This window comes from Lemur catta, chromosome 18, assembly GCF_020740605.2.
Source record: "Lemur catta isolate mLemCat1 chromosome 18, mLemCat1.pri, whole genome shotgun sequence".
NCBI classification, from domain to species: domain Eukaryota; kingdom Metazoa; phylum Chordata; class Mammalia; order Primates; family Lemuridae; genus Lemur; species Lemur catta.
This window is the reverse complement of record NC_059145.1, coordinates 8,905,593-8,928,544: the sequence shown is the minus strand read 5'-3', so window position 1 is coordinate 8,928,544 and position 22,952 is coordinate 8,905,593. Positions and strand designations below refer to the sequence as shown.

Below are 22,952 nucleotides of genomic sequence, written 5' to 3'. Positions count from 1 at the left end.
CATAGCAAGCCCCTGTCTCTACAAAAAAAACATAGAAAAACAAGCCAGGTATGGTGATACACACCTGTAGTCTCAGCTATACTCAGGAAGCTGAGGTGGTAGGATCCTTTGAGCCCAGGAGTTTGAAGTTGCAGTGAGCTATGATCACACCACTGCACTCTAGCCTGGGTGACAGAGCCGAGACCCTGTATCCAAAATAAATAAATAAATAAATAAATAACATCTGGATAAAAATACACCAGGATATTAGCAGTGCATTTATTTGTGGATATGATTTCAAGTTTGTATATTTATATAATCTTGGGAATTACTTGGGTAAAAGTAAGGAAAAACAATAAATGATGGATAGATTTGACCACATAAAATTCGATAACTATTTATGCAAAAAATAAAATAGAATTAGAAAAAGGAGGCAAATGGTTTGGCCTGTAAACTTTACAAGGGCAGATGTCCATTTTGTTGAATACAGCATCATAATAAGTACTCAGTAAATAAATATTAGATGAATGCCATGTACATTGATTTGCAGGTGGCAATTTTCATCTCTTATTTTCTAACTTTTTTATGATAAACTTCATCACTTAAATAATTGACTTTAGTAGTTACAGTGTTGGACCCAGCAGTATAGTGGTCTTCTAAAACAGTGGTTCCCAACCTTTTTGGCACCGAGGACCATTTTCATGGAAGGCAATTTTTCCACAGACCGGAGAGTGGCAGGGCAGGGTGGGGAAATGGTTTCGGGATGATTCAAGAGCATTACATTTATTGTGTGCTTTATTATTATTACATGTAATATATAATGAAATAATTATACAAGTCACCATAGATTGGGGACCTCTGTTCTAAAAGATTCATTGTTTAAGACCCTTGAAATATACAAAAGTTATTCTGAATATAAGCCGTGAATTACATGTTTGATTTTATACCTAGGCACTTTTAAAAGGAGGAAAGAAAATTTAGTACTTGGAACAAAAGAAAAATGTGAATATACTTCCAGATTTCCTAGATTAGGAAAATAAAAACTTCTGAGATACCAGAAAGTAAAATATGCATCTCCAGTATTTTTTTCATTCATTCTTCCCTCTCTCCATTTAAACATCTACTGCCTTAGTTCAGTGCCTCCTAACTCTTCCTGAAACCATGGCTCTGATCATGACCTACTGACCCAGAACTTTTCCTTGAGGGCCTGGGATACAAGTGTAATCCTTTCTCTAAGCATTGGGGTATTCTTTAACCTAGTGATTAATAATGTAGATGCGAATGAGATTACCTAGTCTTTATCTTTTCACACATCAAATTCCTCACCTTTAATATGCAGACAATAATAGTAATGCTTGATTTGTAGAATTTTTTAATTAAATCAGATATTTCACATAAAGCGCGTAGTATAGTGCCTGGTATATAATAATCACTTAGAAAATGTAACTGTTTTTACTAACACTAGGAATATGATCACCTCTCTTGATCATATTAATATTAAAATGTCTCACATATTCTCTCTCATAATTTGTAACCCCCTTGAATATAGAATATATGATAACAATTCCCCCACTCATACCTAGTTCAGTGGTTTCCATATAGTGGGCATTAAGTAAATAAATGTCATTTTAACTGTAAATGAATAAAAGCATATTCTTCCTCTGAGAATCAAGTGAGATAGGTAGTTTGGTTTGAATGGTCACTAAAATATACAGTGTAGTAACTTACTTTTTTTTTAAAGTGAATCTAAAAAGTATAGAAAGTAGGATTATTCTAATCAGTAAAGGAGTACCAGCCTAGGGTTTCTTTTAAGTGGTTGAGAGAATTTTTTATAAAAATTATTTCACACTTTTCAGGACTCTAACACCAGGGGCTAGGTATAGATCAGGGAATTGTGTACTGTAAGAACATTAGAGAAAGAGCTGCTGCAAAAGAGCTGCTGCAAAAGAGCACAAATATATAAGAAGATTAAAGGGATTTAGCATCTCAGTAGCTTTAGTTGGTGATGTGGCAATTAAGTAGAGGGTGATTTTAATGAAGTAATAGAGATTTAAGATTTTTGGAAACTCTGTGTGAAAGAAATTTATGTTTTGCACTAAAAGAGATTAAATTAATAGCTCCGGGGACAGTCACTAGAATTGTTAGATTTATCTGGAGTTTCTCTGGGAGATAGAGTATTTTGAGAATTATTTTAAGTGTGGTAATTAAAGAATTTCTTTGGGCTTTTGGTTTGATTAGAGGAGATAATTTAATGGGATAAGGCCAAAGAGGAGTTAAGAGCCATTGTAGGTTAGAGATTAATGGCTTTAGTACAGAGCCTCCCATTAAGCTGTGGTTTCAAACTCTCATCCAAGCTTTGTGTCTCACAGACTTGTTGAGCCCATTAAAGAAATGGAAGTCTCGCTATCTGATGGAACAGAATGTTACCAAGTTACTTCGCCCTCTGTCTCCAGTCACGCCACCCCCTCCAAATTCAGGCTCAAAGAGCCCCCAGCTGGCCACACCTGGTCCATCTCACCCAGGAGAAGAGGAATGTCGGAATGGATATAGCCTCATGTTTTCACCAATCACATCACTGACTACTGCGAGTCGCTGCAACACTCCTCTGCAGTTTGAGGTGATTTGGGTTTGGTTGTGGGAGTGCTGGATATGAAAATCATCATTTGCATCTCCTCATTTCAAATATAATACCATTCCAAATGTTTCTTTACTATCTTCCGTCTCCATCTCAGCAGGACAATGGGAAACTTCAGGGTCAGTGTGGCCTGTTACGTCATAGCCTCTCATCTTGGCAGCCTCTGTACTTCCAGAATAGAAACAGTGATACCACAGACCCCGTTCATCTATCTTTGCATGTAATCCACCAGTCTCCATAATTCTAGGTAGTAAGCATGCTAGAACTCCATCTTTATCTTTCCTGTGTACCTTGGTCAAAATAGATCTCTAGCTGCCCATTGGCAACTGTTAGTAACACCAGACTAAGAACTCAGATTATGCTGATTGATTGTGTGTCTTGTAGGCCTTTAAATAAGTGACGTGTCTGTCCCAGGTTGTTCGGTATTTTCAGCGTAGCCTCAGTGAACAGAGATTTAGAACGCATTGGGTTATGGCTTATGGTGAATGAGGGTTTTTTTCCACTCCAGGCTACTTTCCCTCCTTGTTATAATGTGTTAGGAATGAGAAGTAGACAAGAAGCTAGCAACATGCATTGTATAAGAGACAAATTATGACATTCACTCTTTGAATTAATTTACAAGTGTCTGCCTCTACTATTTCAAGAAGTATTTCTGAATCCCTTTAGTATTGAGGCTTGGGTGACAACAAGTTTGAATATTTAAAAAATTCATCTATTGCATGTTGCTTTGAATTGTAACTAAATGGATACTCTCTCTTCCTGCTCAGAAGAATTGATTCTGATCACTAAACACTCAACCCTGCCCCAGCTTGTACTTCTCCAGATGTGTATTTTGAGAAAGGAAAATGTTCTAACCAATCTCATCTTCCCAATTTGGTGTTTATGAGAGTGTGAGGATTAAAAATACCTGGATTTTTATATGAGTAACTCAGAAAGAAGTAGCTAGCAATGTTAAAAGTGGAGCTGTATTCTGTAGCTAACTCTAGACCATGTTAACTCAGAGTAAACTTCTTTCTGGGTGGGGGGGAAAGCCTGGTTATATTTGATTTTTCCAGGGAAGTGACTCTTTACCTAACTCCTTGGAGCATCATTTTTAGCAAGATAATAAAGCAGCTGAGTCAGGCCTTTCTAACTTCACTTTGTCTATTTGCAATTGACTTTTCAGTTAACAGCTAGAGCTTTTATAGTAAGATGTGAGGGGAATTCTCACTAGAGGGCAAGAGATCATAACAATAGAGTTTCCTACTTCAATGCAGGTTTTAGTATAAATGTGAAATTAATGAAAATTAGAAGGTACATAACCTTCTCAAACAAGCAGATTTAGCACTCAGTGCATTCCCTATCCCTTGTATCATCTTGGATAACTACAAAGCACTATGCTGATACAAAATAGTTTCATTTTTTTTTAATCAGTGACCATTTTAGTGATGCATAGTATAAGCATAATGTTAGAATACTACGAAGGAAAGAAAGTATTCGATTAAATAACAAGAGGTCCAGTGCACTTTTATAAACTTATGATTAAGGAAATTTAGCCTTTCTCATCCGTGAAAAAACAAACTCACCACCCTGACCCATTTGTATCACCATTCTAATGGCTTATATACTCTTTCCTGTGTTCCAGTCCAGAGAGGCAGGGAGTCTTTCTTCTATCAAAGACTATGACACATAGAAAAATGTAAAAAAAAAAAAGTGTCATAAGTAAAGACCAGCTTAGTTTAGGAAATGATATTTTTGGAAAGGATAAAAGCATTCAGGAAGAAGGTGAGGTAAGCAGTGGAAGAGATTAAAATTTAGAAGAAAGCATCTAGAGAGAGGAGGGCAAGCAGTATTAGAAGGACTAGATTAGTTTGGCCTCTCCTTACCACCACAGTCACCCTCCCCTTCTTTCCTGCCCTGAGAGCCATACTCCACTCTCCATTTCACACATGTGCTCACCCACATGTACCACCTACCCCCCATCAGATAAAATTCACAGCTCAAACCCTGCTATGCTGAAGCAGCCTCATTTCCCCTAGCACAGCAGAGACCAGGCCACAGTTGTCCAAAGTCCACCATGTTAGGAACCCTCCCTTACCTCAGCCCTGGCACCCTGGGTCCTTGCCACACCACCACCGTCACTCTCTCCACTTGTTTTCATTTACGTCTTTCCATCAAGAGCTCACTGCTTAGTCCCTGTTTGTTATGGGAGCGCTACCTCAGGTGAAAGTCCCCCCTGTATGGGACACAAGGACTTCAAGTATACACGTACGTCCTTTCTTTGCTGTGCTCCCAAAAGTACAGTGAATTTTAACCAAGAGAACATTGGTAGGGCTGCTCAAGTCCAATTAGATTATTCCAAGAACCAAATCTAGCCTGTGAGCTAGGGTTCCATCAATCACATTTCTTATAACTGTCATTCGGTAGGAACTGGCCATCTCCCTAGCCCTGCCAGCCCCCAGCATGCTAAGGTTTCTCCCTGGATAGCAGTGGTGGGCCTGAGGCATATAAGAGAATAAGGAAATGTGACAATCAGAAGAGGTGTGGGCTGAAGGAATGAGGTTCCTCCAAAGAAGAATAAGGGGTAGGTTGCCCCTCAATAACAAATGCTATAGGTTGCTATACTTCCATCTAAAATACAAAAAAGTGTAACAGTGTAAAATTTCACCAATCTAACTCTTGGTATGTGCTTGAGATGTTTACTTACAGCATGAAACATAACCAGTTTATCCTTAAATGCTTTCAAAGACACCAGGAAGCATTTTAACAAGTCATGCTGTCCATTGAGATGAGTTCTGCAGTTAAACATTTCCCCTATGCATTCTTATCCAATCCCCTGCCCCCCAAAAAAGTTGTGGCTAACATCTATGCTTGCTTTTATTTTTTGTTTGTTTTGTTTTGCTTCTTTACTTCGAGTAGATGAATAACAAGATGCTTTTCCCTCCTCTAGAACATATCCTCCCCTGAGACTTCCCCTGCGCATAGGCCCGAGTCCCTGTCACCCGAGGTAGTTATCACACCATCTCAATCACAGTTGGAGGCTGAGAGTGAGTGCGTATGAGTGTGTTCCTGAGTGTGTGGGGAGGGCTGGGGATCCAAGTGAGTGGGGTGATGGGCTGGAGGGTGGCCGATCAGTCACAGTAAGTTGAATGAGTCTTCCTGTGTGACTGTGACTTTCCAGGACTGTCAATGTAGATGGAGGAAAATGAAGTAGCTGTGTGTGTGTGGTGTGTGTGTGTGTGGGGTTGGTTTTTGTTGTTGGGGGGGGTGGCTGCTGTTAAAGAATAGAATCTGGAAGTCAAGTGTAAAGGATGCTGAATATGTAGTAGGAGCCTTGTTAAAGAAAGAATAATAAATAGGGTCTGTTTGTTAACAAATTTGGAAGTTTGCATCAAAAGTTGGTATGAGCTGTCTTTTGATATTTATTATCTTGGGTTGAAAAAAGAACCGATTATGTTGGAAGAGTTGGGCAGTGACTTATGCCTTTTTCTAGGGTTAATATGACAACTTTGTATAACCAAAAGTTTGGGGCTTTGGTTGATAGATTGAGCAGCTTCTTTAGGAAGAGAAAGTCATTCTGTCTCTCAGCTTTCCTACATTTTCTCTGTAGCTTCTTACTGGGTGCAGAAGGAAACTGCGTGAGTCCCTGGCTTTGTGTCATAGGCCACCATTTGGCAATGCTTGGGATATGGTACTGTACAAGTGATATCTCTTAGCATCTCAATTGAGTGCTTTTCTCAGAAACTCTACTGCTATGGAGATGTTAAATTCAAATTTTAGTGCTAGAGTTTCTGTTACTAGCTTTGCACAAATGTAGTGATTAACTCTGAATCTACAGGGGACATTTTTTCTCTTAAAGACGAAATTTAGTCTCTCAGAAATGTTTAACTGAACTTTAACCCCAACCCCTTCCAATAAAAAAGTAGGGCTAAACTTAGTGATAGTTTACCAAATTCCAAATCAGTGGGATTTTAATGGGTCAGTGTGAAACTGAAAAAGGTTGTATTACACTAGTGTACTAGAGATTTTGCAGGTGTTTCGATTATCTTTTTATGAAAGCAAAGTTTACTGTCTTCAGTTGTTAAAGATTCTAAGATAGTAAAATTTGAGACTGACATGATGTGGTATCTGGGTTTCTGGTACCTTTCTTTGTAGAGAATTGGCTATAGTTGACCTAGTGGTGGAAAATCTTTGTGTTAGGAACTAATGATAACCAAACAGTAGGTGGGGCTTACTTTTGGTACATACATTTCAGCATTTCAGAATCTCTGCAGTGATGAGCATTAGTGGTCTTGTGATTTGTTGACATACATTAGAGGATAAAGAAAGAATTGAGTGTCCAGAAACTTGTATGAGAAACACACCTACTTAACAGTGAAAGTGAGTGAAGAACTGGTTGGTTGATGTCTTTAATGCCATCCTCCTTTACTGAACCAGTAACTTAAATACTTGCCTTTCCGTCTACCTTCTCCTTTCCTACCCCATTCCCCTTTCCCCACCTTCCATCAATATTAATTTAGAAATGAATAACACCAGGAGCCAGTGGTCTTAAAACACCAGTCTGACCTCTGTAGTGTTCATGGGGCTCAGGTAAATCCCACATATACCTCTTGTCCCTTAGTGTAGTGCAAGGTGACTCAGCAAACCCGATGAAAGGCTAAGCAGGCAAAGTAGTCACATTTGGCCAATTACCTAATTCTAATGTTCCCAGTATTCCCGTCTGGAAAGACTTGAAAGCAATTTGGGAAAGGCCGGGATTCTTTAGTAATCTGGCCTATATACACTCTTGGGACGTGGGACTTTTATAGATGATAATGGCTTTCTCTCCTCTACATCCCTCTTATCTTTCTCTGTTCACCTGTGTCCCTCTCACCTCCCCTCCTTTCTGCCCTTTGACTTTTTCCTGTCTCCCCTACCCCATGTCTTCGTTGATTTTTATTCTTTCAGCTTTGTCACCGAAAAGACCTGGATTTGACAAAAGTAGGATACCTTGACTCCAACACTAACAGCTGTGCTGATAGACCTTCCCTGCTCAACTCAGGTCATTCTGACCTGGCTCCTCATCCCTCCATTGGGCCAACTTCTGAGACTGGTTTCCCAAGCAGGAGTGGAGACGGACATCAGACCCTCGTGAGAAACTCAGACCAGGCATTTCGAACAGAGTTCAATTTGATGTATGCCTACTCCCCTTTGAACGCTATGCCTCGAGCAGATGGATTATATCGAGGGTCTCCTCTAGTGGGAGATAGGAAGCCTTTACATTTGGATGGGGGATATTGTTCTCCTGCAGAAGGATTTTCCAGCAGATATGAACACGGCTTTATGAAAGACCTCTCTCGTGGATCCATGTCACCTGGTGGCGAAAGGGCCTGTGAGGGAGTCCCATCTGCCCCCCAGAACCCACCGCAGAGGAAAAAGGTAAGTGTTTCATGTTACATAGATCATCTTTTGAAGAATGGTAACCAAATAATTCCGTAGATGTTAAACAAGTTCCTGCTATGTGTTCAGCGCTGTTCTCAGATAAATAAGACATAGTCTCTGCTATGTCAAGTGAAAGACAGACTGTTTTGATACAGTTTGATGAATGTTGTAAATATTCAGCAAATTTAAATGCTTATTATGTGCCATGTACTTGCTAGGCAATTCAAAGGTTAAAGCAATGAAAGAGAGTAATAATTACTTATCATTTAGCACTTCCCAAGTTCTAGGCACTCTGTTAAGTTCTTCAAATACATTTTATCTTTACAATAATCCTATAATATAGTTAATTTCTCATTTTGCAGATGAGGAAACTAAGGCAAGTTGAGTAACTTGCCCATGGTCACAGAGCTAGTAAACAGAAAAGTCAGGACGCTACCCAGGTCTTTCTGATGATACCACATTACGTGCTTATATTGTCACCATGCTATAGCGCCTCCTAGGTTCTGCCCTCATGGAGCTTATAGCAAGTGAGACTGAGTTTTAGCAGATAATTATATTAACAAGTAATAATTATAGTAGTGATAGATTCTCCAAAGGAGTTGTTCAGATGTGGTGATACCATCTTAACAGGGAGACTTGACCTAGTCAGATACATAGAGAACAAACAAGAGATCCTTAGCCAGTTGGGGTTAAAGTTAAGAGTAGCAGGTTACTAATTTAGCCAACATGAGGGTGAAGTATGTTACCGTAATGGGAGCAGAACAAGCAAATATGGGATACTCCACCAGCGGGCAGAAGGGATGTAGTGTGATGCAATCAGTCGAATGTTGTTGTGGCATCAGGTGGAAGGCAGGGAGAGCCAGGAGTTAAGTCCAGGGGGAGATGGATGGACAAGGCCAGGCCATTGAAAGCTTGTTAACAGGTTGGGACACCACTTGTTAAGTATTGCCTGATCTAGAAATCACAATGCCCAAAATGTGCTTTTTGTATCAGTCATTCTCAACTAGAGCCATTTAGAGATGCATAGGAGTATTTTGGGTTGTCACAGTGACTTGCATGTATTGGGCAGTCTCATGTAATGGCAAAATATCTGTAATATCCTCATTGCAATGTAGCCTATAGCGGCTTTTTAAATTTTCTTTACAATGAAATACATTACCAGAATTTAATATTATGAACTTCTTTCTTTAAGATTACATACTAAAAAATGCATATACAGAATTGTCTTACTTTTTATGTTTTTTGTTATATTTCATATTTGGACAAAAAAAAAAAAGAGAACCCCAAGGGGATAGAAAAAGGAGATAATTTGGAATAAGATAATAATGGGTTTCAGGCCGGGCGCGGTGGCTCACGCCTGTAATCCTAGCACTCTGGGAGGCCAAGGCGGGTGGATCGGTCGAGCTCAGGAGTTCGAGACCAGCCTGAGCAAGAGCGAGACCCCGTCTCTACTAAAAAAATAGAAACAAATTAGCTGGCCAACTAAAATATATATAGAAAAAATTAGCCGGGCATGGTGGCGCATGCGTGTAGTCCCAGCTACTCGGGAGGCTGAGGCAGTGGGATCGCTTAAGCCCAGGAGTTTGAGGTTGCTGTGAGCTAGGCTGACGCCACGGCACTCACTCTAGCCAGGGCAACAAAGTCACACTCTGTCTCAAAAAAAAAAAAAAAAAGATAGTAATGGGTTTCAAAGACTGTTGCATGAATAACACTGAACTATCAGAAACAAACATAAGCAGCATGGTGACCATGGAAGTCGGAATCCACTAAGGCTGTGGTCCCCAACCCCTGGGCGGCAGACCAGTACTGGTCCATGGCCTGTTAGGAACGGTGCTGCGTGGCAGGAGGTGAGCAGAGCGAATGAAGCTTCATCTGTATTTACAGCCGCTCCCCATCACTGACATCACCGCATAAGCTCCACCTCCTGATCAGTGGTGGCATTAGATTCTCATAGGAGCACAAACCCTACTGTCAGCTGCATGTGTGAGGGATCTAGGTTGCTGCTCCTTATGAGAATCTAATGCCTGATGATCTGAGGTGGAGCTGAGGCAAGGATGCTAGCACTGGGGAGTGGCTTCAGATACAGGTTATCACTAGCAGAGAGGTTTGACTGCATAATAAATCATCCCAAACCCATTCCTCCCCACATCTCACCCTCATCTGTGGAAAAATTGTCTTCCATGAAACTGGTCCCTGGTGCCAAAAAGGTTGGGGACTGCTGCACTGAGAAGTATGTAACAACTCACCTGCTGGGTGGGGAATAAAACAAACATGGAAACAATCTAGGATTTCTGGTTTCATTTATTACGCACAAAAGTGATTGAAATCATGGAACATTTCTGAAATTTACCGGGCACCTGCAGTATGCCAAGTTCTATGCTGGATATTAAAGATAAAAAACCCAAATGTACTTGGTCTTGGCCCTCACAGAACTTACAGTTTAGTCAGGGAACACATAAGACACTGTAAAAGGTTCTGCAGGCAGTATAAGCACAGTGTGTTGTAACAGCAAAGAGGAAGTGTACTAGGAGGGGCAGGGAAGGGGGATCTGTTGTGAAGGAGTAAGGATTAGGCAGAGGAAGAGGAGCTTGGAGAGAAGTTACCAAGTGTAGGTTTCCTAGAGGCAGGTTACTAAGGTATAAACTGGAAATAGTTTCTATTCCTTTTATGTTTCCCTGTGTGTAAGACAGACAGTAACAAATACCTATGTGTATGTTGAACAGTTGAACATATTTAAGAACCCTGGAGCATTGGCTTTTTCTTTTTTTCTTCTCTGTTTTAAAAAGCCAACTCTAGAGATTCCTAGGGAGTGCAAAAGAGCCATCAGAATCACCTGGGTGGCTTTTTCAACCCACACAAGCTTCCAATTTTCCACTCTCTCTTTTCTAGGTGCTCCCATTGGTGCAAATAACTATGATAGCACACTTTTGTTACTAGGTAATGGTAACCTTACAGGGTTTTCTGAAGGCCAAAAAACAGGTTGTGTTCTACTTGGTGAACACCATTCTTCAAAAATGTCATCTCCTAGTTTGTTCTCTTCCTCTTACCAATTTCCAACTGGCTTAAATATGTAGTTGTGCTCAGATCTCTGTCACACCTGGAAAAAGTTATCACGGCTGATGCCTACTTTGTTTGCATGGCTTGGCTAGTGGTTTATTAAGGTTCCATCTTTCCTTCTTTCCCCATTGCTAGTGATCCACTAATGATATCCAGTTATGGTACTGTTTCTTTTTTCCTTTTTAGGTATCCCTGCTGGAATACCGAAAACGGAAACAAGAAGCCAAGGAAAATTCTGCTGGTGGGGGAGGTGACTCTGCACAGAGCAAAAGCAAGTCTTCAGGAGCCGGGCAAGGCTGCAGTAACTCTGTTTCTGACACTGGTGCCCACGGTGTGCAGGGATCCTCAGCCCGAACTCCATCTTCCCCGCACAAGAAATTCTCGCCATCTCATTCCTCTATGTCCCATTTGGAGGCGGTAAGCCCGTCAGATTCCAGAGGCACTTCTTCATCTCACTGCAGACCTCAAGAGAATATCAGCAGTAGGTGGTAAGTTTATAATTAAACTCAGAAAAGAAGCATATATCTAGGATCATTCCCAGTTTTACCTAAAATATATGGGAAAACTTTATCTGAGAGAGCCAGCCGACAGTGCCATCTGTCTGTTCAGCTGATGCAATAGTGTCAGCTGCAGCCTCCCAGCTTGCAGAAGTAAAGGATACCATGAGCCTGTGGAGAGCCCTTTGGACAACATAGTTCTGGATGCACATGAGCTATTTTATTTGGTGGGCATTAACACTGCCTCTTCTGTTTCCTCATTTTGTGTGAAAGGTAAGTCAAGAGTTCAGCCAAGTTCCAGTTGAATTAGCGAATGTCTCTATTCCACACAGCTAGCATACACAGAACAATAAGACATTCTGAAAGAACTTGAATGGTTTAGGGAAGACCACAAACAAAAAAATAAATAATGCTGGTAGCGATTACTAAGGATTAAATGCATGAAATAGAGAGTGAAGTACTGGAGTTCAGGGATTGTGAACTGAGGAAATGAGTCTGGGAAAGAAGAGACATGGCTCAAATGATACTCATTTATCTGTGAAACTTTTATTAAACTTCAGTGTGTCAGGCACATGATTTCATGGAGGAGAAAATTTAGCTTTTCAAAATGGGAGTTAAAGGAAGTTTGATATCCATAATCCACGAAGTATTTCTTGTTTTTTCTTTTATGCCTGACATACTTTGAGGCAGAGGAAATACCTTGTTTTAAATTGGTCCTGAAGAAAGTAATGTTTAAGAGGCTGTTGTAAGAGAGTATCAGACTCTTAACTCTTAAGTCCTGTGGCTTAAACTTGCACCATGTTGCCTTTACAGGATGGTTCCCACGTCAGTAGAACGACTCCGAGAAGGAGGGAGCATCCCTAAGGTCCTCCGAAGCAGTGTGAGGGTGGCCCAAAAGGGGGAGCCCTCTCCCACGTGGGAGAGTAACATCACAGAGAAAGACTCAGGTGAGCCCATGGCTTCCTACTGCCAACCAGGTTCAGGGACATGTGAGCCAGGCTCTATACAGTTTACACCAAATACTGGGACGAGGTGAGTCAGTTTCTGACGCAGCTGGGCTCTGATGTATGCTAGGTTCCAGCCCAGTCTTGCTCTTTTGGGCTACACCATTTGTAAGATCTAGCATTGCTTGCTCTCTGTCTGCTCTTTTTTCCCAAGGGATACCTTTCTGTAACTCTCATCTCCAAAGTCCTGGAAATCCACCTCGATGAAGGATGAAGAGAAAGAAGGAGACGGGAAGCAGATCAGGCATTTAAAACATAGCCCATAATTAACCACTCCTTTTGCCCTTCTGGCATGCTGCACTCACCCGATTTGTCACAAAGAGAGCAGCATGGGTTGGTGATGGCATTGGTGATTTGAATGAACAATGGCTATTTCTCACTTATTCTAAAAAGCAAGTTGATTTTTTTATATTACCTTCCAGACCCTGCAGATTCAGAAGGCCCAGAGACATTGAGCTCAGCACTCTCTAAAGGAGCAACTGTTTACAGCCCTTCCAGATACAGCTACCAGGTGAGATGAGAAATTGCCAATCTCTGGGCTTAAGTGTGTGTTCCGGGTTCCAAATGTTTTGTGATCCTGGCCATTCTTTGCAGTTGAGTTGCTGTCTTTGCATATAGTTTCAGCAGCCTTGGAAGCAAATCATCATCTGCTCACCCTCAGGTAATAAATTATGCCAGAAAATAAATAAGATTATCAAAGACAGCCATTTTATTGCCTTTGGTATCCTGAAAAGAACAAATGGTTAAATAGATGAAGAATTTTTTAAAAGTAGGGTATTGTAAATATTCCCAAGGCGTTTAAGGGACTTGTTCACCTGCTTATGCTTTTCCTCCCAACTCTTTCTAGCTCCTGCAGTGTGATAGTCCACGGACAGAATCACAAAGCCTCCTTCAGCAAAGCTCCTCCCCCTTTAGAGGACATCCCACCCAATCTCCAGGATACAGTTATCGAACTACTGCACTGAGACCTGGAAACCCCCCCTCTCACGGTTCTTCAGAATCATCCCTCTCCTCCACGTCCTATTCCAGCCCTGCCCACCCTGTGTCCACAGACTCGTTGGCCCCATTTACGGGGACACCAGGGTATTATAGCAGCCAGCCACATTCTGGAAACAGCACTGGCAGCAATCTTCCACGGAGGAGCTGCCCTTCTAGTGCTGCTAGCCCTACCCTGCAGGGACCCTCAGACTCGCCAACCTCAGACTCAGTTTCTCAGTCCAGCACAGGAACTCTGAGTTCCACCTCCTTTCCTCAGAACTCTCGGTCGTCATTGCCATCAGACTTACGGACTATCAGTCTGCCCAGTGCTGGGCAGTCGTCTGCCTACCAGGCCTCCAGGGTATCTGCGGTTTCCAATTCACAGCACTACCCACACCGTGGGGGTGGGAATGTGCACCAGTACCGACTCCAGCCACTGCAAGGGTCAGGAGTCAAGACTCAGACAGGACTTTCCTAGGGCTTCTGGATTTGGGCAAACAGAACTGAATGAGCCCATAGCTGCTTCCTTCCAGCTGCCTCTGGAACCTAGGCCGAGCATATAGCTGGGGAAGGGGGGTACAAGGTGCCAGAGGATTGGGTCTGGTGGACAAGAAACAAGACTTGTGGTCGAGGTTGGCCTCTGGCCTTGGAGAAAGCTGTAAATCTTGTCTGAAGCAGAGACTATAAAGAAGTTTCTCCCTGCTGTTAAGGGTACATTGTTGACAAGCAAATGGTGTTTCGGTTAGTAATGGTTCTAAGTGCAATGAGTTGTGTTGAAGCCTCCATCTCCCATCCTTGCCTGTAGCCTATAGTCACTTGTGCAGTGAGGACATCTTTTTAAATTTAAAAAAAAAAGTTTTCTTTTCAAAGGAAAAAAAATTAAAAGAGCCGATTTCAAAGCCCCAAGCCATCTGAGTCGTATTAGGGGTTTATGCACTTAAGAAGAAAGGTAGGTATCTAAATGTTCACCCTAAGAGAACCATTCCAAAAGCAGATATCTGGCCACTGTGTTTCCACCAAAAATACTCCCTACCTTTGTCTTAAAATCACCAAGAGTTACACGGGGATAGTAAAGCTTGGAACATGCTCTGACTGAGGGGTGCCTGGCTCTTTGAAGAAGAGCTCATGGTCAGTTCTTGATGATCTGGGAGCAAACTGTCCCCCAGCTGTTACCATCATACTCCCCCTTCCCAAGATATTTCACAGCTCAGTAATGCATGAAGTAGACGAAAGAGGAAAGAGAAATGAGATGGGCCAATTGCATTGCTTGCTTACCAGCTTTTGGCAGTAAGTTTTATTAGGAAGGATACTGAGTGGTTTGGGAATGCTTTGACTTTTATTACTTCTACACCCAATTAATCAGGAGTTGACGATCCCATGAGCAGGACCGCCTCTGTGATTGGGGAGCACGCACTTGTGACTGCAGGGTAAGAGTGGGAAGATAGGTTTGTGGAGTGGCACCGACAGGACTGTGATTGTGTGTGGGCCTACCCCACGGTTCTTTGGGGGATGCTTACGTGAGAGTGGGCCCGGTGAGAGAGTTACCAAGCCACCCACACCCCTAACGCTGTTCTGGAAGAGAGATGAGAACAGACTGGCTTCTCCCCATCAGTGCATTGTGCCTGTTGTACACCCCTGGAGGAGCCCTGGAGCCCGCCCAGGTGGGGTACACAATCTTTTTAAATTCCATACGGTTGCCAGCTTATTTCTTTCACTTGTTTACTGTAATATCTGGCGTGTTTTTATTTATCTAATTTTGTATTCAGTTATAACCATGGTAGGGGTAGTGAATATATGACAGGTGTAATCCCTGGTGCTGCAGTGGACCTTCTTTTCTTTTGGACAAGATAATACTGTGAGTCTCCCTCCTTCCTTACCTCTAATTTGTTTTCTTCTCCTTTTTTTCCTCCAGCCTCTTGCATCCCCTTCTTTTCTACCCTGTCCTACAACTATCATATGCACAGTCTTCTCTCTTTGTGTGTGACTGTTACAAAATTTCACTTTTCAAAATTGAAATCAGGTGTTTGCTCAAATGAGGGGAGATTTTTTTTTAAATGCTGAGACCTCAGCAGAGTACTTTTGTTTTTGTTGTTTCCCCACAAACCCATCAGTCTGGGAGAGCCTTGGGAGTGGAAATCATGTTGCCTGGGATGCTGGTTTCTTTGTATATTATATAAAACGTATGTAAATGTCTCTCCATTTGGGCTGGGGTTTGCATTCTCCTCTTGGCTCTTAGCCAAGGGGAGAAGCCAGCGGGCAGGCGGCCCTCACCCTGCCTGGCACGTGCAGAGACCCCAGCCACTCTGTGTGGGCAGGGTGCTGTCAAGACCAGACCTCTGGGGGGGGTGGGGGCGGGGGGGGTGGGGGGAACTCTTGGAAGGGAAGAAGTATCACTTCTTTCTCAAGTGGAGTGTTTACACCTTGCTGTAACATTTGAACTTTCACAAGAGATGTAATAATTTTGATAATAAAATTCTTAACCATAATAATCAAAAAGTTGAGAACTTCCTTGTCCAGTTCTGTGACCTTACCTTGCCTGGTTTTCCTAATGTTATCCTTCCCTGAGAAGGGCAAGGTGGACCCACATTGCTCTTGGTGAAGTTTTTTTGCCCACAGTAGGGCCAAGAACACTGATTAACCTTCCTTCAGCCTTTTATGATTGAGGTCAGGCCAGCATTGAGGCAAGTCTGCAACAATGGAGTTAAATGTTAAAAACTGACCTTGGTGTCAGCAACTGTTTATTGGCCTTTTTATTCAAAAACAATGGCAGGCATTGTTTTTGATGTTGGGCTTATGCTGATTAAAATGGTTGTGCGTGGGCAATGTAAGGTCTCTTCTGTGATGGAGTTTACATTCTAGTAGGGGAGAGAGACCTAAACTAGTACATGATTTCGAATAGTCATGTTAATTGTTTCATAGCAGATATGTGACTAGGGTGGCTGAAGGGGCCATGCTAGGTTGGTTAGGAAACATCTCTGGGGAGTTGACATGTAAGCTGAAACCTCAGTGGTAAGAAGGCAGTGCTAGGACAAGTGAAGATCATTCCTGGGCAGTGCAAACTGAGGTAGAAAAAGCTTGGCTGAGATAAAGTGAATGGGTGGGGCCTTGGAAAGGGGTAGAAGATGCTGTAAGAGAGGGAGATAGGGGGCAGATTATATAGAGGAGGGGTCAGCAAACTCTTTCTGTAAAGGCCCAGATAGTAAATATTTAGGCATTGCAAGCCATATTCTCTTTGTTATAATTATCAACTCTTCCATTGCAGTACAAAGACAGCCGTAGATGGTATGTGGCTATGTTCCAGTAAAACTTTATTTACAGAAACAGGTGGCAAGTTGGATTTGGCCTGCAGGCTGTAATTTGCTGGTCCCTGATGTAGAACCTTGTAGGTTTGGTAAGAATCTGCATTCTGCAAGTACAACGGGGGAGTCATTGTGGGATATGAAACAGACAAGGGACATGGTCTAATTTGTGGTTGGTTGTTTTTGGTTTTGTTTACAGACAGGGTCTTGCTCTGTCACCCTGGCTGGAGTGAGCTGGTGCGATCATAGCTCACTGTAACCTCAAATTCCTGGGCTCCAGGGATCCTCCTGAGTAGCTCCGTGCTGAAACTCCTTATAGAATCCAAATTGAACAGGAGTCTCAAGATAGAGATGGGAGAGTGTGTCAGGGGAATTACATTAAGTGAAATGTTTTGAGAGAAGAAAATTAGGATTGTCACATAAAATCCAGAATGTATTATCCTTACAGAAACAATACTAGGATATTTAAATAATTTATTCTTTAACTCCTCAGAGAAGCAATGGATCATAAAGTTGTAAGCATATTCTGTGCTGAATTTAAACAGCTATAGTTTGCACCATCCATATTTCAGTATTTTACACACCAAAAAAGAGAATACAGCCATGAAACTAGAAAAACTGTCATAAATCATGCCTCCTTTCTAAAAGTACAGAATCATTAACTCCTTATAAAAATAACTAAAAAAATCAGTCAAATCCCAAAAGTTACAAGAAAAAATGAGTAGAATAACATCCCTACTGCCAACAAAATCATGCAAAGACATGCAGATAAAACATTGAAAAGTAACAAATATCTCAGGAAACTAGTAGGGAATAGAGGTGAACTTCCTCAATGTGAAAAGAATATCTACAAAAAAACTATAGCTACTTAGTGGTGAGAACAAGAAGCTTTCCTGCTAAGACTGGAAACATGGCAAGGATGTCCCTTCTCACCAGTCCTTTTCAATGTTGTACTGGAAGTCCTAGCTAATGCAGTAAGACAAAAGGAACTAAAAGGGATACAGATTGGGAAGGAATAAATGAAACTGTTCTTTGTTCTCGGATGACATGAACAGTCTATGTAGAAAATCCAAGAGAATCAACCCAGAAAATTCCTGGAACTAATAAGCAGTTACAACAAAATTGCAGGATACAAAGTCAGTAGGCAAAGTTTAATCACTTTTCTACATGCCAGCAATGAACAATGGAATTTGAAATTAAAAACACAATGCTGTTTAAATTAGCACCCTAGAAATAAACTACTTAGGTATAAATCTAATAAAATGTTACAAGACCTATATGAGGAAAACTATAGAACTGATGAAAGAAAGAAGAATAAATGCAGAGATATTTCATGTTCATGAGTGGGAAGACTCTCAATTTGGTGAAGATGTCAATTATTCTCAATTTGATCCCAATCAAAATTACCAGCAAGTTATTTTATGGATATCAACAAACTGATCTAAAGTTTTAAACTAATTCTAACACTGCAAGACTTCAACACTTGCTATAAAGCTGTAGTAATCAAGACTGTGGTATTAGTGAAAGAACAGGCAAATAGATCACTGGAACACAGTGGAGTCTCCAGACTTAGACCCACACAGATATAGTTACTTGATGTTTGGCAAAGGAGCAAAAGCAAAACAATGGAGAAGAGACTGTCTCTTCTAATGGTGCTGGAACAACGGGACATCTACATGCAACAAAACAAATCGAGACACTGACCTTACATCCTTCACAAAGATGAGAATGGATCATTGACTTAAATGTAAAACTATTAAATTCCTAGAGAATAACAGCAGGAAATCTAGGTAAACTTGGGTTTGACAACGACTTTTTAGATACAACACCAAACACATGATCCATGAAAGAAGTAACTGGTAAGCTGGACTTCATTTTCATTAAAGTTATAAATGTCTGCTCTGCAAAAGACACTGTCAAGAGAATGACACAGAGAGGGAGAGAATATTTGCAAAAGACATACCTGATAAAGGACTGTTATCCAAAAAAATACAAAGAACTCTTAAAACTCACCAATAATAAAATGAATAACCTGATTTAAAAATCTAAACAGACACCTCATATACAGATGACAAGCAATTATATGAAAAGGTGCCCAACACCATGTATCGTTAGGGAATTGCAAATTAAAACGACAAGATACCACTATACACCCACTAGAATGGTCGAGTCCAAAACACTGACAAAACCAAATGCTGACAAGGATGTGTAACAACAGGAACTCTTCATTCATTGTTGGTGGGAGGAATATAGTTTGACAGTTTCTTGCAAAAGTGAACATACTTTCATCATATGATCCAGCTGTCACACTCCTTGGTATTTAGCCAGAGTCAAAAACTTACGTCCACACCAAAAAAAAAAACCACACATGAACATTTATAGCTTTATTCATACCTGCCAAAACTTGGAGATAACCAAGGTGTCCTATAGTCGAGTGGAGGGGTGTGGTACTTCCAGACAATAGAATGTTCAGTGCTAAAAAGAAACGAGCTATCCTAATACTGTAATGGTGGTATGTGAATCACATATAATTCTGAAGGTTAAAAGACAAAAATATTTAAAATAACTATTGCTACAATAATTTGTTATGGATATATGTATAAAATATGTAAATTGTTAATTCAGAAACATAGATAACAGTAAAAGCATGCAGTTTTTGTATGTAATTGAAGTTATCAACTTAAAATAGTCTGTTAACAACTGTAAGATGTTTTATGTAAGCCTCATGGTAACCACAAAGCAAAAACCTATAGTCAATACACAAAAGACAAATGGAAAGAAATCAAAGCTGAAAATCCCATCACAAAGGAAGACAGCAAGAGAGGAAGAAAGGAACAACAGACTTACAAAAACAGCCAGAAAACAATTAACAAAATGGCAGTAGTAACCCCTTGCCTGTCAATAATTACCTCTTAAATTTAAATAGGTTGAAACCTCTGATCAGAAGACAAAGAGTGGCTGAATGGATTAAAAAAACAAAACCCAACTATATGCTGCCTACAAGAGACTCACTTCATCTTTAAGGATACACATAAACTCACAGTAAAGAAATGGGAAAAGATATTCCATAAAATGGGAAACCAAGAGTGCAGGGGTAGCCATATTAATGTCAAAGTAAACATTAACTCAAAAACTGTGAAAAGAGACAATATATAAAGAGGTTATTGTATAATAATGAAGAATTCATCAAGTGGATATAATTATGGTAAATGTATACGCACCCAACATCAACCACCAACATTTAGAAAGCAAATATTAGTAGATCTGAAGGGAGAAATAGTAATACATAATAAGATATTTCAATGCCCCACTTTGAAGAATAGATCGTGCAGACAGAAAACCAATAAGGAAACATTGGACTTGAATTACACTTTGACCAAATGGACTTAACAGACATATACAGAACATTCCATCCTACAGCAGCAGAATACACATTCTTCTCAAGCACGCACAGAATTTTCTCCAGGACAGATCATATATGTTAGGCCACAAAGCAAGTCTTCACAAATTTAAGAAGATTGAGATCATATCAAGTGTCTTTTCCAACCACAATGTTATTAAAATGGAAATCAATAACAGGAGGAAAACTAGAAAATTCACAAAACAAATATGTGGAAGTTAAACAAGATGTTCCTGAACAACCAGTGGGTCAAAGAAGAAATCAAAAGGGAAATTAAAATTTCTCTTCACATAATGAAAGTGTAAATGCAACATAGGAAAACTTAAAAGGATGCAGCAAAAGCAGTTCTAAGAGGGATGTTAATAGCAATAAACACCTACATGAAGAAAATAAAGGACGATCTCAAATAAACAACCTAACTTTACACCTCCAGGAACTAGAAAAAGAGCAAACAAAGCCCAAATTTAGAAGGAAGGACATAACAAAGATGAAAAGGAATAGATGAAATAGAGACTAGAAGAACAATGATCAATGAAACTAAGAGTTTTTTTGAAGATAAAATTGACAAACCTTCAGCTACCCTAAGGAAAAAGGATGCTGAAATAGTTATGAAATGATAGAAGAAACATGACAGCTAATACACAGAAATACAAAGGATCAGAAGAGATTACTATGAACATTTATATGCCAACAAATTGGATAGCCTAGAAGAAATGGAAAAATTCCTAGAAACATATGACCTACCACGTCCAAATCATAAAGAAATAGAAAATGTGAACAGACTAATAACAAGTAAGAAGATCAAATCACTTATCAAAATGTCCCATCCCCACCCCCCAGCCCAAAAAAGGCCTGGTACCTGATGACTTCACTGGTTAATTCTAATAAACATTTAAAGAATTGGCTAGTAAATACAGGACTTGTGCCGGGCCAGTTGACACCACCTACTGGCCCTTCTTTTCCTTTAAAAAAAAAAAAAATTGGCTGGACATAATGGCTCATCCTTATAATCCTAGTACTCTGGGAGGCCAACGTGGGAGGATCACTTGAGGCCAGGAGTTGAAGACCAACCTGGGCAACATAGCAAGACCCTACCTCTATTAAAAAAATAAATTAGTTGGGTGGGTGTACTCGACCATATTCCCAGCTACTCGGGAAGCTGAGGCAGGAGGATCCCTTGAGCCCAGCAGTTTGAGGCTGCAGTGAGCTATGATCACGCCACTGTAATTCGGCCTGGGTGACAGAGTGAGACACTATCTGTAAATTTAAAAAACTTTTTAAATAAATAATAGCAATCCCCAAACCCTTCCCCAAAAAACATGAGGAGGAAACACTCTCAAACTCATTTTACAAGGCCAGCATTATCCCCATACCAAAACCAGATAGTAAAGCCTCATACCAAAGTCACTACAAGGAAAGAAAATTATAGGCCAGTACCCCGACAAATGTAGATACTAAAATCCTCAACAAAATACTATTATAGTAAACCAAATTCAGCAACCCACTAAAAATATTATACACTGCAATCAAGTGGGATGTATCCCTAGGATGCAAAGGATGTCTTAACATATACAAATTAACAAATGTGATACACCATATTAACAGAATGAAGGGCAAAAATCATATGATCATCTCAATAGGTACAGAAAAAGCATTTGACAATTCAACATCCTTTCATGACAAAAACTCAACAACTTAGGTACAGAAGGAAGGTACCTCAACAAAATAAAGGCCATATATCACAAGCCCACATCTAACATACTCAACAGTGAAAAGTTGAAAGCTTGTTCCTTTAAAATTAGGAACAAGGCAAGGATGCCCACTCCTGCCACTTCTATGAAACATAGTACTGGAAGTCCTAACCAGAGCAATTAGGCAAGAAAAAGGAAAGGCATCCAGATTAGAAAGGAAGAATTAAATTATCTCTGTTTGTAGATGACATGATTTTATATATTTTTTTATTTTTTTGAGACAGAGTCAGGCTAGAGTGCCGTGGCATCAGCCTAGCTCACAGCAACTTCAAACTCCTGGGCTCAAGGGATCCTCCTGCCTCAGCCTCCTGAGTAGCTGGGACTACAGGCATGTACCACCATGCCCTGCTTTTTTTTTTTTTTTTTTTTTTTTAGTTGCCCAGCTAATTTTTGCTATTTTTAGTAGAGACAGGGTCTCACTCTTGCTCATACTGGTCTTGATCTCCTGACCTTAAGTGATCCTCCTGCCTCGGCCTCCCAGAGTGCTAGGATTACAGGTGTGAGCCACCGCACCCAGCCAATGACATGGTTTTATATATAGAAAACCCTAGACTCCACCAAAACTATTAGAACAAATAAATAAATTCAGTAAAGTTGCAGGACACAAAATCAACATACAAAAATCAGCCTGGGCACAGTGGCTCACTAATCCTAACACTTTGGGAGGCTAAAGGGGGAGGATCACTTGAGGATAGGAGTTTGAGGCTGCAGTGAGCTGTGATTGCACCACTGCACCCCAGCTTGGGCGTCAAGACCCTGTCTCTGGAAAAAAAAAAAAGAAAAATTGAAGAAGAAACCAACAAATAGGCATAGCATATTCATGAACTGGAAGAATCAGTATTATCAAAATGTTCGTAGTACTCAAAGCTATCTACAGATTCAATGCAATCTCTATCAAAATTCCAATGCATTTTTCATAGAAAAATCCTAAAATTCATATGGAACCGCAAAA

General features: G+C 40.5%; 1 protein-coding gene across 21 annotated transcripts in view; it reads left to right on the top strand.

Moving 5' to 3' along the window:
* The window catches only part of SETD5 (SET domain containing 5), a 92,963-nt gene that overhangs the window by 63,567 nt on the left and 6,444 nt on the right, over nucleotides 1–22,952 (top strand). For 13 of the 21 annotated variants that reach the window (XM_045530851.1, XM_045530852.1, XM_045530862.1 and 10 more), the window contains 7 exons: nucleotides 2,349–2,596; nucleotides 5,544–5,600; nucleotides 7,541–8,011; nucleotides 11,258–11,559; nucleotides 12,382–12,515; nucleotides 12,995–13,083; nucleotides 13,420–16,054. In XM_045530851.1, the coding sequence (XP_045386807.1) occupies nucleotides 2,349–2,596; nucleotides 5,544–5,600; nucleotides 7,541–8,011; nucleotides 11,258–11,559; nucleotides 12,382–12,515; nucleotides 12,995–13,083; nucleotides 13,420–14,028 (1,910 nt within the window). In that variant the 3' untranslated portion in view covers nucleotides 14,029–16,054. Of the gene's footprint in view, nucleotides 1–2,348; nucleotides 2,597–5,543; nucleotides 5,601–7,540; nucleotides 8,012–11,257; nucleotides 11,560–12,381; nucleotides 12,516–12,994; nucleotides 13,084–13,166; nucleotides 13,234–13,419; nucleotides 16,055–22,952 lie in introns of those variants that run through there. The other 8 variants (XM_045530866.1, XM_045530864.1, XM_045530865.1 and 5 more) reach the window with 3 other exon arrangements.